An 18,856-nucleotide genomic window follows, 5' to 3' on the forward strand; every position below is an offset into this window, starting at 1 on the left:
TTGCACACATACGATCAATAAAATTATATAACATTTTCAAAGTAGCCACGTCTTTTTTGCTCTCTCTCCTCTCTTTGTTTTATTTCTCAGTCGCTCTTTGCAATGTACATTTTAGTTCCCATTTCAGCTCCTTTCCCGTATCAACAATAACCTTTAACCTCTTCAACTATGCTGACCCGCCAGAGGGTCCAAAAGGGGGCGCTATGTCACGAATAAAGTTTATGCTTAAAATATTCAAGTCTCTGAATATATAAGTCAGGCATATGTGATATAATTTTAAATCTTAGAATCTGAACTTTTTAGACAAACCCATCACTTCTGCATTTATGTTACATAAAATAACGTAATAAGCCCTGAAAACATTTGTGTTGCAAATCAGCGCCACCTAGAGGTCATGTGGTAGAAATATTAATATGAATTAAAAAGTTGTTAAAATAGCAAATAAATATACAAATCATATATCACTTGAAAGCTCTCATTCTCGGGAGTGTGACTGTACAGTTTATTTTGTTACCCTAATACCACAGTTCGAAAGGTTTTCAAAATAATCACAAAGTGAAATATGAAATCTGAAAGACAAAAATACAAACGTCTCTTTTATGCGTCGATCACTGCTGCTGTAAACCCCAAATAGCTCAAACTTTATATCTGCTTTTACCTTAGGCAGTTAAAAAAAAATAGCCATTTATTACTTGTCTGTGAGCTTGTTTGTGTGAATAATCCAATGTTATACCTTAGATGTCCAGAACAAAATATACAGTCCTGCAGGAGATGCATGCTAAACAAATCATCAGAAATATATGTTATCGACTATCGATGATAAAATGAGGATCTCAGTTTTCTAATGACACCTAGATTGAGTTTATAGTCCACTCAGAGGCCGAGATATTGGATGAAACAATAGGGGTGGTGCATGGACTGAAAATTAGACTGAATGTCTATGGACGAGTACATCTGTGTGGGCTAAAATGAGTTCAAGCACCACCTACATTTCAGATCAGCATTTTGTGACAGAAGAAAAATACATTTATTTAGTACTTGCTGCCATCTAGTGGAATAGAATAAGACTTTTTGGAGGGAGATGGAGTGAACAGAACCAGAATTACAAGCTTACAAATTTAGGACAACTACAAAAAAAGGATAAAAAAAAAAAAAATTGTATTCATCATAAGATTGTAAACATATCCAATATTATTGATAAATAATTGCAGTCTTTTTATTTTTTAATTGGGATGATCTCTGAAAAAATGAGACCAATTTTTGGTAATTTGTCCACATTATGTGTAAATAGTGAGCTTTTAAATTTGAGTGTGAAAAATTGCAGGCGACAGCCCAAAAATCCTCTAGAATTGAATTAAGCATTTTGTTTTTTTTTTATATCTGATAGCAGTTTTATATTTTATTTGCCAATGGAAAAGCTTTGCAACTCGAATCCCAGTTTTCATGTCAAAAAAGAAGGCCTAATCTGATTTATTGTCTATTGCATAAATAATTTCCGACATCATACTTTGTAGTCCACAGATGAGCAATGTTGGCAATTTTATATGCCAGTAACTCCCAGAACACATCTTGAATCATCATGTTATTCAGAAGTCATTGTAATTTATGCTGCTTTTTTTTTTTTTTTTTTTTTTTTTTTAATTAGCTGCGTCTTATTATTTAGATATGAATTAAGCTGTCAGCATGAATGTTTCCTGGTTTCTGGCCACAGTTAAACCCTTTATTTTGCTGTTGCTACGTTTTTGTGCCAACATAGTGCATGGCAACTGCCAAAGACATGCAGGAAAACTGTTTTGAATAGCGCTTTGAGCTTTAAGGTGAACGCTTTACTCTCTCAATGTGGTGAATGATGACTCACTAATTTTTCAGTGGCACTGCTATGATCAAAGTTCAAACAGGTTCTTTCAGGTGTAGCGAGGTTAGATTGTGCAATATGTGCTTGTGGACTTGGTGTGAAAATAATTCTTCTTCTTTAGGAAGCTGTGAAACCCTCATATAATTGCAATGAACCCATTCAGCACAAACCAAAAGAATTTAAGTGCTCTTAATTAGACGTGTCTTGACTAAAAAATAACAGGCTTTCATAACCAACTGCGTTCTTCTTGGTTTCCATCCCTGAACTGATTCACTCTGTTATATGATCACATCTATTTAATATCTAATCTCAAAATCAATTGTCATACAGAATGCATTCTGTTACAGTAATCGAGGAGGGCGGCAGGGGGAGTCTAGTAGGCCTACCACCCGCAGGTGTCTTTACCCCCACCCTCCGCTTTTATTCTACCACACGGCTGGTACATGTTCAGCAACGTTGGGAAATACGATTCATTTTAAAGAGTCGGTTCGTTCGAACAGTTCATTTCGATGATTCGATTCATTTGATTCCTCATTTCAAAATGTTCCAAATGGTCTGCATGTAGGAGAACGTCGCAATTTTTATTTTATTTTATTTATTTATTTATTTATTTTGTCTTGAGACAAATATTTACTTAAATATTGATGTTACCGCTAATGTTTATCAATGTTTCCGCTATTTTAAAATGTTGTCTTTTGATTTGTTGTATTTATTGTATTAGTGTATTTGATGCAGCCACTCTAATTGTGTGTACAAAAAAAAAAAAAAAAAAAAAAACAGGCTACCATTTACTGTTTAGGAAAACCGGTTTTCAATATGGCCGCTACCAGAAGTCCCGCAAACCAAACATGGCCGTGCCTCCAAATCTACTAAACTACCTATCTAAACAGCATTTTTGGGCATCATAACCACATTCTGATTGTTCGAATGCACGTATTGAGCCTCAAAACGCTGTCTTGATAGTAGCTCATTAGGTTTTGAGACAGCCATTGTGTCAAAATTTGGATTGAAAATGGTCTTATCAACCTTGCAGTCTTTTAGCAGAACTTGAATGGAACTTAAACGCAGTCTCAAACCACGTTTTTAAAAGTATTTAAGTTCTTTTTAACTTGACACAACGTCTTGAAAAAAAAAAGACGTTGAAAACCGCGAATTAAAGACGTCCGTCTAGCACGTGACCCAAAGCCAAAGAAAATAAGCTCAGATGGACGGAAAAACAGTTTGGTGTGAACAGGTCCTTGCTCCCAAATTGCAGCCGAGTGATTTACAAACGCGAATCGGTTCGTCCGAATCGATTCAGGGTTCGCGAATCGAACACCACCATTGTTCAGTGAGAACGGGACAGTAGAAAGACAGACAGCGCGAGAGCGCACAGCAGCCGCACTGAGCACTTTCGCATATAATTTCTAATGGGGCTGTATTTACTGTCAATACTAAAGTAGTCATAAGGATATTATTAGTTATGCATTATTAATAGTGCGTAAAGACATGAGCACCAGAAACAGATCCCCACCGCCGGACTGATCAATAACCAACATCCTCTTTCATCAGGACCACCAGCTGTATACCTGGAGGGGGGCGAAACAGCAAAGAAGTGCATGTATATTCCTAAACACGTGGATTGTATATATATATATATTTGCTATTATAGAAATGCTGGATGCTTAAATTCGCTGTCTAGTACCTGTTTTGAGTAGCATCAGTGGACTTCATTGAGTTGCCCGTCAACAGTCAATCGCTGGATCCGGACACAATGGATCTTACACCAGTCGCGCTCCTCGTGTCCCTCATCTCCGTGTCTCTGTCTGCGGATAACGCGGGCGGTAAAGCGCGGAGCTGCGCGGACGTGCGCCAGTTCTACAGCGGGAAAGGGTTCACGTTAAACGGCGTCCCCCAGTCCGAGATTTCAGGTATGAATTACCGGTGATAGAGGTCATAGTCACCCGGGCTGCTGTCTGATTAATATTGAACACAGTCATTTCTATTCTGCACAGTTTCTGCTCAGTGCCATTATTTCTATTCAACAAAGTAAAACAGTTATTTTTCATTCAACAATTTTTATCTATCTATCTATTCTTTCTCTTTTCTTTCTATCTATCTATTTCTTTTTGTTCTCTTTCTCTTCTCTATCTATCCATCCATCCATCCATCCATCCATCCATCCATCCATCTATCTATCTATCTATCTATCTATCTATCTATCTATCTATCTATCTATCTATCTATCTATCTGTCTATCTATCTATTGCTTTCTCTTTCTGTTCTTTCTCTTTTCTTTATCTATCTATTTCTTTTTGTTCTCTTTCTCTTTTCTATCTATCTATCTATCTATCTATCTATCTATCTATCTATCTATCTCTTTCTTTCTCTTTCTGTTCTTTCTCTTTTCTATCTATTTCTTTTTGTTCTCTTTTCTATCTATCTATCTTTTTTCTTTTTGTTCTCTCTCTTTTCTGTCTATCTATCTATCTATCTATTTCTTTTTGTTCTATTTGTCTTTTCTATCTATCTATTTATCTATCTATCTCTCTCTCTCTTTCTGCTCTTTCTCTTTTCTATCTATCTATCTATCTATCTATCTATCTATCTCTCTCTCTCTTTCTCTTTCTGTTCTTTCTCTTTCTATCTATCTATCTATCTATCTATCTATCTATCTATCTATCTCTTTCTCTTTCTGTTCTTTCTCTTTTCTATCTATCTATCTATCTATCTATCTATCTATCTATCTATCTATCTATCTATTTCTTTTTGTTCTATTTGTCTTTTCTATCTATCTATTTATCTATCTCTCTTTCTGTTCTTTCTCTTTTCTATCTATCTATCTATCTATCTATCTACCTATCTATCTATCTATCTATCTCTCTCTTTCTCTTTCTGTTCTTTCTCTTATCTGTCTATCTATCTATCTATCTATCTATCTATCTATCTATCTATCTGTCTATTTATTTTGTTCTCTTTCTCTTTTCTATCTATTTATCTATCTCTCTCTCTGTTTTTTCTCTTTTCTATCTATCTATCTATCTGTTCTCTTTTTCTTTCTATCTATTCTTTCTTTTTTCTTTCTATCTATCTTTAGATTTCAAAGGCAACATTTTTGTTAAAAAATCGGATTCTTTGACATTTGCACCAGTTTTGCACCTGACACATTCCTTGTTACATTATGAGGTGCTCGGTTTTATTGTCAAGTTCAGGATGCACATGAACAGATGGGCGTCCCAGGCAAAAGCTCTACTTGCCGCACTAATGAGAACAATAGACAAAACTGCTAAACGGGGCTACACCTGGCTTTATCTTTGTTATGACCGACTTGCCCATCAGAAATGACCTTTTGGCTCATTCATTATCTTTACAAAGACACCCACCTGATGTCTGGATGATCATGTGGTTTTAAAAGTGTGTGTGGTGGGCTGTTCCCTGTATATGTGGTCTCAGTAGGTCATGTTACAAAACGAACACGTTTGGGTCCCTACAGAATTCCCCCAGGGTTGCAGTTTAGTTGTAAAAGCATAGATGTGCCCACTGTAATTGAAGTATTTGTGGTTATTTTGCAATTTGCAGGTTTAGCAGTGTAAAGGAAGTAAATCATGTAACATGATGAGCAGGTCTCATGATTTTCTTTGTCATTTGCAAGTAACAGGCAGCGATTGGTGAAATTCACGAGTCAGCAAGAGATTCACAGCTGCACTGTGATTTTTTAAATGTTGTTTGGCCAACTCGATGCCAGAAAATGTTGGCAGGTTGTGAACCTGTCCTGCACATGCTGTAAACTCCAATATATCTGCCTTCAGTCATTTTTAGACAAAGGTATCTTAAAACTAATGTTGATAATAGATCACACATTATAAACCGGCAATATGTCATGACTCAATCTGCATAAACATCATTATTCTATGTGAATAATGTTTTTTTTTTTTTTCTCAAAGAATACCCCTGGGATGTATAAGTCTAACTGTGCTGTGTGCCCAAGAAGCTAAACAAGATAAATGATTGCACATGGGCCACACTCACAAACATAAACTCTTGTAAATAAAGCCTAAGCCATTACAGTTGTGGAAAGAAAATCCCCCACAACATAATTTGCACAACATGGTCATTATTTACATTTGCTATAGGATGATGAGAATATATCCATGCAGTTTATGCTGCATCACAATTGTATTCCATACACATTATATCTACAGCCTCAATGGTACTCATCACATTTCCTCTTCAGTAATAAGTGTATTTGAGGCATTATCCATTGGCTTCCTCAGCAGATCTGAGAGGCTGAGAGAATTGGAGAGTTCTTATTGGCCGGGAGGAAATTCTCAAGGTCACTGCCTGCTGTTTCAATGACAGAATGCACAAAAGGGGAGCTGAGGAAAATGTAACATGTGTCAGCCACCTACCACACACTCATTTAAGGCCTCTGCATCTTTTATTCATCCGTCAAAGGCGTTCAGAACAGAAACCGAGATACGTTTTTTATTAAAAGCTTTTAAGTGGTTAGCAGCCAGAATGTGTCGGTTTGCTTGAAGTTCAATGACAACTTCAAGATTCCTTGTGAATCATTTTAGAAGTTAGTTTTGTTTTCTGTATAAATTAAAGAAATAGTCAGGGTTCAATACAAGTTAAGCTCAATCGACAGCATTTGTGGCATAATGTTGATCACCACAAAAATTAATTTCGACTCATCTCTGACTCATCTCTGAAAAAAAGAAAAATCAAGGTTACAGTGAGGCACTTACAATGAAAGTGAATGCGGCCAATTTTTGGAGGGTTTAAAGGCAGAAATGTGAAGCTTATAATTTTAGTTTTTAGTGCCATTTTAGGGGTTACAGCGTTAGGTTGTCATGGCAACAAAGTTTTAATATTGTATATAACTTTACACGTAAAAGGTTAGTAAGCCATTTTAACACATTAAAATCATGTTAACGTGCATGTTGTTTACTTCTCGCAGCTGTACTTTTGAAACACTGAGTATTTTAACGTTTACGAATTGGCCCCATTGACCTCCACTGTAAGTGCCTCACTGTAACCTCGATTTTTGCTCTCTTTTTTTATTACGGGGCGAGTCAAAACTATTTTTTGTGATGATCATCATTATGTCAAAAATGCTGTCAAATGAGCGCAACTTGCATTGAACCCAGAATATTCCATTAAGTGATCACAATCTTTTATGTTTTTTACAATATTTTCTAGTTTTGAAAGGATATGTTTTGTTGGAGTCATAATCTCTTCTAATTATTACAATAACATATTATTTTGATGCCACTTCATTGGGTGGATCTGTGATGCACATATTGTGCACTCTGAGTTGGGGGGTTTGAGGTTTCCATTACTTATTGTTTTAGCAAGTTTAACGTGTTTCAGAAAGAGCTGATCATAAAGCAATAGCTAAAGGTCAGAAGGGAACCAAAGCTGAATGCTTCTGTCTAGAATTACCAATGCAACTAGTGTGTCTGCCATTTTTATAAAAACTGAGGCATCGTATTGTTCAGCGCAGGACTACATGACACTTTGCGCCCTGCGGTCACTTTAAACAATGACAATCTCGCATTTCACTCAAGTGAAATGTGAGATTGTTACTCAAGGTAACTGTGTGCATGCATGCATTTGTTTGTGATCAGAACTTGTTTTAAAGCACCTACAGTAAAAAAAAAAAAATATATATATATATATATATAGTCATTTTATTTATTTTTATTATTATTTTTGTTTATTTTTAATTTTATTATTATTAATTTTATAATTTTTTTATTTTATTATTATTTATTTTATTTTATTTATTTACATTTTTTTTATTTTTTTTTATTATTTTATTAAATGTATTTACATTTTATTTTGAGGGGGCACCAGTGGCAGTACTGGCTCACTTGGTGCCATATGCGAGATAAAAAATAAAAATAAGAACTTTTTCAAAATTCAAAAGCTAAGATGTGTTAGTCTAGTGGTAAATTTGTTTCACGTTCAAAGGACACAAGTTAAAATCTGACCTAATGTATAATTAATGCTTGTAACAAACTAAGCAAAATTGCAACTGAACTTTACAGCAAGCGATTACCATACAAAAAAGAGCAGCTTTGACATTTTGATAATAACTCATAATAAATAAAAAAAATAAATTAGCATAGAGTGATGTGAGGCTGGGTAAATTACTGCAGAATTTCAGACAAACACTTTTTTTTACCTTCAATATTAATGCAACTTAATTATTAATTAAATTAATTATCAAAGCTAAATTTTTTGGAAGTTGCATTCAAAATCAACTCAATTCAAAATTCTTAGGGGACATTTCTGGCGAGATCAAAGTATCTGATGTGCTCAGATGTGACGGTATTGACGTTTGTGATGTTTGTACCTTTGTAACCTTCAGACCATATTTTTGGCTCATATTTGCATACTGTGCAGCAGACAGCCATAAGCCCTGTGTGAAATGAATGATGTAAACACCCATGTTCTCTGCCACACACATCCAACCCCCATTCAATCCGTCTTGTGCAAGCATGGGGGCCTGTTTTAGTTAAGGTTTTTGCATATATTACTTGAAACCCATTTGCAAATGCACATTCAATAACAGCAGCTGGAGAGTGAAGATCAAATTTACTCATTAGAAGCTGTTTGTTCATTTAACGCATCTAATTATGTTTGTGCCACTGCCAAAATTCAAAGCCAATTCGTAATTGTGAAGTTCATCATAAATTAAGAATTTATTAAGCATTAATTGACTGTTAATTTATGATGGAGGAATTGATAGGATATTTTTCTTTCAGATGTAAAAAATGTTTTTGTTATGTAACAAATAAATTAACTGTGATTAGTCAATTATTAGTCAAGTAAAATGATTTTAGTGTAATCAACCTGACTACATTCGGTTACATCAACGAATGTAATTTTTACGGTCAAAATGAAATGTATTCGCAACCCATTTTACTTACGTAATCTGAAGTACTTCTGAGTTAAACAGAACAGACAACAGACATTACAAACCAGAATGGATCAAGGCGTTGGAAGGCGCAGTGGGAGAAAGGTGCCTCTGGTTGTTCCTTGTAGGGTACTCAGACTTACAGGCTCCGTATGGTTAGGATTAGGGTGGGGTTAGGGCATATGCTGCCTCCCAGGAACAAACTGAGGCACCTTTGTACAGTGGCTGTTGGAAGGGAGGGGTTGAAAAAATAAGAGGTATTTCTGCCGATTTCATACATTCAGCAAAAACGAAAGTCATTACAGAGATGGAGCAAGCTACTACATTTTTAAAGATTGCGAAGATAACAATCGTGCATAATAAGACCAGAAACATTACATCCGTTGGCACTGTTTTTCAAACGGCGAAACAAATGAAAATAAACTTCAACTGTAAAAAACACGTCTTGAGACACCTGCTTTCTGCTTTATTTGTTGTACTGCATCTAGCTTTTTTTTAGCGCAAGAACACGTTCGATCTTAACACTTTCGACTAAGCTGTTTTGGATAAAATCTTCTGCCAAATGCATAAAATGTACACTCACTGAGCACTTTAGGATCACCTGTATACCTACTTATTCATGCGATTATCTAATGAGCCAATCGTGTGGCATCAGTGCAGTGCATAGAATAATGCTAATGCAGGTCAGGAGCTTCAGTTAACGTTCACATCAACCATCAGAATGGGGAAAAAAAATTAATCTTAGTGATTTAGACCGTGGCATGATTGTTGGTGCCAGACGGGCTGGTTTGAGTATTTCTTTAACTGCTGATCTCCTGGGATTTTCACGCACAACAGTCTCTAGAGTTTACTAAGAATGGTGCCAAAAACAAAAAACATCCAGTGAGCGGCACCCTTACAAAAAATCTAAACTTGCCACAAACTTGCTGCTTGTTATGCAACATGCAAATGAGCTTTTGATTCACTGCAAATGTTTGCCAGAAGTTTGCAGTTATTCGGTAGTAGTGGTGAACCTCCAGCAAACTTTTGGCAACAATGAGCAATTTGCAAAGCTCATTTGCATGTGAAAATTATCAGTGGGAATTTGCAGCAAGTATGCAGCAAATTTGCCATGAAATCCCAGTTTTCATAAGGGCAGTTCTGCGGATGGAAATGCCTTGTTGATGAGAGAGGTCAATAGAGAATGGCCAGACTGGTTCGAGCTGACAGAAAGGCTACGATAACTCAGATAACCACTCTGTACAATTGTAGTGAGCAGATTAGCTCTCAGAATGCACAATACGTCGAACTTAGAGGCGGATGGGCTACAACAGCAGAAGACCACATCGGGCACTTTATTAGGAACATAGTGTTCCTAATAAAGTTCTCAGTGAGTGTAAATGTCACTGCATATTTACGCTTTTTACTTTACTTTAAATAACAACAGTTTTAGTAGTTTCAGGTTGCGTAAATGCACACAATACAAAGACGCTTGTGCAAAAAGTCCATGTTTCCACTGATTGATTGTCGACTCATGATTATTTGAGCATAATTACACCTTCTCCCACACAGCTCCTCTCCATCTGGTCCACTGATTGTTCTTTTGATGCATGGGGGTGTTCTCCTGCATGGCTCAGCAGGGCTCTACGATCTGCAGTGTGCTGTGATGCTTGTTAGAGCCAAGATCATGCTGAGCTGATCAGGGCGATGCTGGTTCATACTGGGACGTGCCAAAACAGTTTCACTCTTCAATCTTCTAATCATGAATAAAAGCGCACCTGCATTCATATGTACACGCATCAACACCTGGAACGACTGACAAGTGTTCTTTGTTCAGAGGTGTAGGAATGAGAAATTGGGGTGGACAGATTAAGGCATGGGTCTTTGAAAAGCACTGATTATCTCCTGAAAATTTGGGAGGACAAACATAGACATTTTGACCCAAAAATGTATGTATAATGGACCTCATTCAAGACACACAAGAATATGGTGCCTTGATCATTCCACACACTAAAAAAAAAGGTACTCCTGACTTTATTTCTGGGGATTTCAACTTTATTTCTTGCAATTTCAACTATATCTCGTAGTTGCCACTTTACATCTCACAACTGCAACTTTACATATCACAATTTCTACTTTATTTCTCGCAATTTCAACTATATATTTTGTAGGTGCGACTTTGTATCTTGCAATTGTGACTTTACATCTCGCAATTGCAATTAAATATATTGCAGTTTCAACTTTATATCTCACAATTGCGACTTCTCGCAATTATGAGTTTATATCACGCGTTTGCGACTTAACATCTCGCAATTGCAACTAAATATATTGCATCTTCGACTTTATATCTCACAATTGCGACTTCTCACAATTATGAGTTTATATCATGCATTTGTGACTTTATATCTCATTGCAATTTTACATCTCACAATAGTGAGCTTATCTCTCACAATTTCAAATGTCTCATAATTGTAACTTACAGTAATATCTCACAATCTAGACTTTTTTTCTCACAATTGCGAGTTTAGATCACACATTTGCATCTTTACTGTCTATCTCTCAATTTGTACTTTATTTCTCGCAACTGAAATTTAATATCTTACAATTTCGACATTATATCTTGGAATTGCAACTTTATATCTCACAATTTCGACTTTATATCTCACAATTTCGACTTTATAATGTCGTAGTTGTGACTTTATATCACAGTTTTGTGATATAAATTTTAACCTCTGGCAGTTGCAATTTATTTTAACTATCTCTTGTAATTGCAACTTTATATCTCGCAATTTCGAATTTATTTCTCACAATTTGGACTTTATATCTCGTAGTTACTACTTTATATCACAACTGAGACTTTTTCTCTCAGTTGCGACTACATCTTGCAATCACAACTTTATATCTCACAATTTTGACATTATTTCTCAAAGTTTCGACTTAATATCTCATAGTTGCGACTTTTTCTCGCAATTGCGAGTTTACATCACACATTTGTGACTACTGTATATCATGCAATTTCAACTATATTTCTCGCAACTGCAAATTAATATCTCGCAATTTCGACTTTATATCATGTAATTTCGACTTTATATTTCATAGTTGCGACTTTTTCTCTCAATTGTAAGTTTATAGAGTATAGAATATCATACATTTTCGACTTTATATCTCACAATTTCGGCTTTATTTCTTGCAACTGCAACTTAATATCTCACTATTTCTACTTTATCATAATTACAACTTTATTTCTCGTAATTGTGACTACATCTTACAATTGCAACTTTTTATCTCGTAATTTCGATTATTTCTCACAATATCTCATAGTTGCATAGTTTTTATCACACATTTGCGACTTTATTTCTCATAATTTTAACTTTATCACATTTGCAACTCAATACATTATATCACAATTTCGACTTTATTTCTAAAAATTTCTAAGGTAAAGTTGGTTTCACATTCACACATTCAGACTTCTGTTTTCAGTAGATTTTCCAATGTTAGATGCATAAAAGTTAATATCAGTATATTATTATTATTGGCAACTGTGACAATAAGCTACAACACTGTTTCCCCTGAAGTCAATGCTTTTTAAAAAGCAGAAAATGATCTCTATGGATGGTGGTGACGGTTATGATCTCTAAGGGACAATCAGTTTCAGAATGTATTCTGTCAACCTAGCAAGACTTCTGAAATAAGTGATTCTACTTAACTTGTGTTAATGTTAAAAACAAAAAATGTCAAATTTGCCTTCCCAAATATCTTTTGAATTTCGATAGTTTCGGCACCCTGTAATTCATCACACACACAAAAAAATTGTGAATTGTTTTCAAGAACGAGGGCATGACACAACCCGTCCTAACGCAATTTGATTAGCTTCTACCTAATGAAGGACAAATTTGTACCAAAATACCTTTGAGTTTGACTGGATGCACAGTCTTTCTCAACAACAACAGATATGGGAAGAGTTTTCTCCTCCCTTTTAAAAGCTGATAAACCTATGTATGATAATATGGTTAGTTGCATTTTATTAGCAATGTTTTTTCCTGCTGTCCATAAACAGGCTTGCAACCCACCAAATACTATATATAATCTGCATGTAGAAATTATACAGAACATAATACTGCTTGCTGTAAATGTAAGCTATAATTGATTATGACGCCCCATGTTTTAATATCTGGTTATAATACACTCATATACACATATATCCATGTGTAATTCTGCTTCTCCACACATACAAAACAATTAAATCCCTGACAACCATTCACCATATTAACTAGTTCAAAATAAATTTAGCTGCAGTTCATTGTTTAAGTAACTGTACATTGTAAGCACCTCTAGCCAAATTAATAAAGAAATGGCTCCTTTTGTGATTAGTCTTTTGCAGCCATCGACAAGCGTTTGTCGCCTCGTGCTGAACGCTTGCTAACAGCCGTGTTGTGAATAATTCACTGTAGTGCTGGGCGTTTCTCCAGCCACTTTGCTCTGTCAATATTAATTGCACGTTTTTTGTATTAGCCAATTTGCTGTCCGGTTATCTCGCTGCCAACACGTTGGTGAAAGGGAAGGGAGGTGATGAAGACAGAGAGGTGATTATTATCGCTGACAGTGGAACGACAGCTTCTTTGTTCCTTCAGGGTTCAAGGAACATTATACTGCACAAGTCTTTGAGTGACGGTGTTGTGAAATGTCTTAGTGTTTAAACAAGGTTCAAGTGAGTGAATTTGTGAATATCATACAACAACATGCCTGTTAGTTAGCATCTTGCTGGTTCTCAGCATATTTTTTTTTTTTTTTCTTGGTTTAAATATTTCACTAGCTTTTCAGTTGAAAAAAAATATTGTTATAATGTATAATAAGCTTTTTCTACTGTGTACATCAAGGAATGCTAATATATTTGGAGAAATTTGTTCTTTTCGTTGTGCTGCGCTTAGTTTTTTGTAGCACAATAACACTTTCGATTTGAACAGCGCCAACACAGGGTTCTGCTTGATGTAAACCACTTTACCTTAAACAAAATACTTAGTTGTTTTCACATATATCCGCATCTATGGACTGTGTCCTAACAACAGGGTCACGTCATGTATTGTCAGGGTTTAAAGAAGGTTTGGACATTGGACATCATCCTTTGTTGATTGTCTTATCCAGGTAATCTCTTTAGGGTCTTGACATTGAGTGAATTTTCAGTTCTTTACTACTCATTCATTAAGGGTCTCCTTGAAATTGGATCTGATGGAAAGGAACGCCTGTCAGAATCTATTTAAAGTGAAAGTGTGGTGTTCAGCATATTGCAAACATATCACTGGGTCATGAGCTGACCTGAGATCCTGAGAAGTTTTGGTTGTAGGTCTCTATAAAGATGCAGCCACTACCCAAAGCTCCAGTTCCCCTTAACATAAAATGGTGGCAAAACACTTCACATTTATACGTGTTCTACTAGGACTAAACGATTAATCAAAATAAAATAAAAATTGTGATATGACAGTGCGATTATCAAACCGCTAAAGCTATGACTTAATTAAATAAATAAATAGTCTGTATGTGCTGCTCACTGCACTATCTGTATGTGCACAGCTCTGTTCTCTGTAGTGTGTTACACATACTCAAAGCACGCGTAAGGTTAATGAGCATAGGATATCAAAATAAGAAAAATTAGGATAGCAAAATAAATGTCAACATTTTGGGGCCATTCACATCAAACATATTTTTGCATCCATCCATGCTTTTTTCTTCTTCTATGTAAATATGCAATAGACAGATGTGCAAATAAAATATTCAAAATGCACACAAAAAAAAATCGCAAAATCTTTGAAAGTAATCGCAATTAGATTTTTTGTCCAAATTGTTCAGCCCGATGTTCTACCACAACAGTTGTTTTGCGTGTGTTGCGACCCAAAAATGAGTCTGTTCTGATACATCAAAAGGATGCTAAATCAAGGAAAACATGCAGCTAACTAAATAATTGTGCATAGGATATAAAAATACGCAAAATTAGGATAGCAAAATAAATAGGCGTCAACATTTTGGGGCCATTCACACCAAACGTATTTTTTTGCGTCCATCCGTGCTTTTTTTTTCCTTCTATGTAAACATGCACTAGATGGACGTGCAAATAAAATCTTCAAAATGCATATAAAAATCGCAATCACAATATGTTTCTAAAGAATCGCAATTAGATTTTTTTGTCCACATCGTTCAGCCCTATGTTCTACCATAACAGTTGTTCTCAACAGATGTGTTTGCAACCCAAAAATTGGTTTGCAAACATAAAAAATGGCGCTAAATGGTAAAAAAACATGTACTGACTAAATAATTGTGCAAAGGATATCAGAGTAAGCAAAATAAGGATAGCAAAATAAATAGGTGTCAACATCTTGGGGCCATTCACACCAAACAGATTGTTTTGCATCCATCCGTGCTATTTTTCTTCTTCTATATAAACATGCGCTAGATGGACATGCAAATAAAATCGTCAAAATGCATATAAAAATCACAATTGCAATATTTTTTAAAAACAATCGCAATTCGATTTACTTGTCCAAATCATTCAGCCCTATGTTCTACCACAACAGTTGTTCTCAACTGGTGGGTTGCCACCCAGAAATTAGTCTGTTCTGATAGGGTCGCAAACTAAAAAAAAAGACAAAAAAAAAAACACGCTAAATGGGGCAAAACATGCAGCTAACTAAATAATTGTACATAGGATATCAAAATAAGCTACACTGGGGGCCTGGGTAGCTCAGTGAGTACTGACGCTGACTACCACCCCTGGAGTCACGAGTTCGAATCCAGGGTGTGCTGAGTGACTCCAGCCAGGTCTCCTTAGCAAACAAATTGGCCCGGTTGCTAGGGTGGGTAGAGTCACATGGGGTAACCTCCTTGTGGTCGCGATTAGTGGTTCTCGCTCTCAATGGGGCACGTGGTAAGTTGTGTGTGGATCGCGGAGAGTAGCATGAGCCTCCAGATGCTGGGAGTCTCCGCAGTGTCATGCACAACGAGCCACGTGATAAGATGCGCGGATTTACAGTCTCAGAAGCGGAGGCAACTGAGACTTGTCCTTCACCACCCGGATTGAGGTAAGTAACCACGCCACCACGAGAACCTAGTAAGTAGTGGGAATTGGGCATGACAAATTGGGGAGAAAAGGGGAGAAAATTAAAAAAAAATTACAATTTAAAAAATAAGCTACATTAAAATAGCAAAATAATAGGCATCAATATTTTGGGGCCGTTCACGCCAAACTGATTTTTGCATCTGTCCATGCTGTTTTTACTTTCTTTGTAAACATGCACTAATGGACATGCAAATAAAATCTTCAAAATGCACAAAAAAATCACAATCGCAATATTTTTCAAAAGAATTGCAATTCGATTTTCTTGTCCAAATTGTTCAGCCCTATATTCTACCACAACAGTTGTTCTCAACTGGTGGGTTGCGACCCAAAAATGAGTCTGTTCTGATAGGGTCGCAAAAAAATGGGGTAAATGGGGCAAAACAGGCAACTAACTAATTAATTTTACATAGGATATCAAAATAAGCTACATTAAATAGCTAAATAATAGGTGTCGACATTTTGGGTCCGTTCACACTAAACTGATTTTTGCGTCTTTTTTTTACTTTGTAAACATGCACTAGATGGACATGTAAATATAATCTTCAAAATGCACATAAAAAATGTATACACTCACTTGAGGTTGTCTTGCTATTTTTTAGCGTCTCGCGCAGGAGCGGCACATTTTTTAGACGCTGTGTCAAGTTAAAAAGAACATTAAGACTTGTAAAAACGCACCTTGAGACACCTACGTTCTACTTTATTCCTGGTGCTTTGTCTAGCTTTTTTTTAAGGGCAAGGACGTGTTCGAAGTGAGCAGCCCCTTAGAAGGGAGGAGAAAACTGTTGTTTGTTGATGCTATCAAAGGCATCAGAAATCAGTCATTGTGCACCATCTTAGTACTACAAAATGTTTAGTTGCAATAAAGGCGGTGAAAAGGTGTTCCTCAATTGTCTGAATGAACAAATTTGGTTAAATTAAGTGAACTTTATAGTGAACAGAGATCTGATGCTCAGTGTGCAGGGAGCAGTAGGGACCATGTAATCAGAACGTAGTTATAGTCTCTGCCAAGACACACTTCTGATACGTGACAGCTCAGGGATTAGGATTTCTTAAAGACACAAATACTCTGCCTGTAATCCAGGAACCCATAATCTAGATTTTAGCAGTGGCAAGCACGGCAATTGAAGTTGTCTCAATGACCTTGTTAGAAAAAGAAGACTTTGCAAGTTAAAGAAAAAGCCCTCAAAGGCACTCAAATCACTTATATCTGTTCTGGCCATGTTTTGTTCATTCTGATTGACCCCGTCAGCCAAAATGGCAGACTGTGATGCTGAAGAGATTTATTTATTGTGACATTTATTTATTTAACTCATTATTTTGCATAATGACTCTGTTTTAGTCATGGCACATTTTCCTCACTCACTGAAAAAACTTCACCCTCCAAATTAGCTATTCTAGTCGATGAAAGTCAGTGACAGATTATAAAATTAATATGTCATATGGAGGGTGATGGCACATTTTAATTTCCTGTTTTTATATATGCAGAACTGATGTTAAAGAGATCTTATTTGTGATTTTTCTCTCCTGTGGGCTCTCACAGGCTGGCTACTTGAAGCTCAAACCCTGTGATTTATCCATTTTTATCCCCCTCCAATAATAAGTTTTTATGTAATTGTTTTGTACAATCAAAGTTTAATATTTAAAAGGAAACGGTGCCAAAAATGGTATTTCTCTTCACCCCAAAAAGTGTATGTAAATTCTCTCGAAACCCGAACCCATATGATTTTCTTACATTTTTCCGGGATTTTTTTTTTTTTTCCCCATGCAATCCACCCTAGCTCTGTTTGGCATGTTCAGAACAGAAGTAAGAATGTCCAATTTGTGAACTAATTGTTTCACAACTGAATCAGTTAATTCGTTTAAAAAAAATATTGAATGAATTGCTCACGAATCAGACTAATCTGGTTCTCAAGTTTAACTCACTAGCGTGATTCTGATTAATGCCAGACCCAAAAAATGTATTGGCTGCTATTGCCTCCCAGAAGAACTGTCTGGCGTGCTTTCGAATGAAAAACATGAGGTTCGTGATAGTGTTTTGTCTTCGCATAATTTATTCCATTGAACAAAAGAGCCACAGTAGCTACAACTTCCATTTCCATTTCTGCTTTTTGCACCAATTTCCATGACGATTTTGTTCTCTTGAACACATGGGATGGAAATGCTGCTTTATTCGCAAATCTTTTTCTTGATATTCCGATATTTTGCAAAAATGTAATTCATAACTTGACTACTGACTCAGTTAAACTATTTGCAGTGGTTAACAGCTCTTTGGAGGGGAAGATTTTCAGTAAATAATGACATACATTTCAGTCTGTTCCTTACACAAAGCTTCAGAATACTAAAGTGTGAGTCTTATAGACTACTTTTATGATATGATGCTTTCACTTCTTTTTTGAAGCTTCAATGCATGATTTTTGAGTGAACAATCCCTTTAAGCTGCACTACGTCTTAGCCTTTTAGCCTGTTTTCCTCATCCACACTGGCACACGTGGCTGTGCATCATACTTGATTAGAGATCAGGTCATCCGTTTTAACGAGGTTTGGCAAACATTGTAATGCCCATGATTACAAGCACTGTTTGCACACACACACACATGCACGTGTTCAGTTTCACATGTGTGTCTGGCAGACAAGGCAGAGTCTGAGCTGCGGTGTATTTTTAGATTTATGGAAACCTAGAAATGTCCCATTCAAAGAGCTGGGTCGTCCGCTTTGCCATCTTTCACCATTAGCGAAGCAAGACGTACGTTTCAGATCGTATCCATAATGCATGCTTTGTGTCTACTCCGATTTCAACAAACGCTCAAGAAATTAAGGAGTCACTTCGAAGGAAACTTATCTGTTCTGCCTCAGTGTACTGCCTGAAGCATTAGAGGTTTATATGACAGTTAAAAGTGATTTGATAATATAATACTGTATTATGTCCAGTTCCAATGTATGAATTAATCCAGTAATTTCTCACAATAGAAGTCAACTTGAAATTTTTGCAACTTATTTTACATCTTGGGCG

The 18,856-nt window shown here is 36.1% G+C and overlaps 1 protein-coding gene across 1 annotated transcript in view; it reads left to right on the forward strand.

Moving 5' to 3' along the window:
- Positions 1-3,210: 3,210 nt before the first annotated feature.
- Positions 3,211-18,856, forward strand: part of LOC127437928 (glypican-1) — a 54,730-nt gene continuing 39,084 nt past the window's right edge. The window contains exon 1 of the mRNA XM_051693096.1: positions 3,211-3,765. Within this exon, the coding sequence (XP_051549056.1) occupies positions 3,609-3,765 (157 nt within the window). The 5' untranslated portion in view covers positions 3,211-3,608. The remainder of the gene's footprint in view (positions 3,766-18,856) is intronic.

The sequence above is a fragment of the Myxocyprinus asiaticus genome, chromosome 49 (genome assembly GCF_019703515.2).
Source record: "Myxocyprinus asiaticus isolate MX2 ecotype Aquarium Trade chromosome 49, UBuf_Myxa_2, whole genome shotgun sequence".
Lineage (NCBI taxonomy): Eukaryota > Metazoa > Chordata > Actinopteri > Cypriniformes > Catostomidae > Myxocyprinus > Myxocyprinus asiaticus.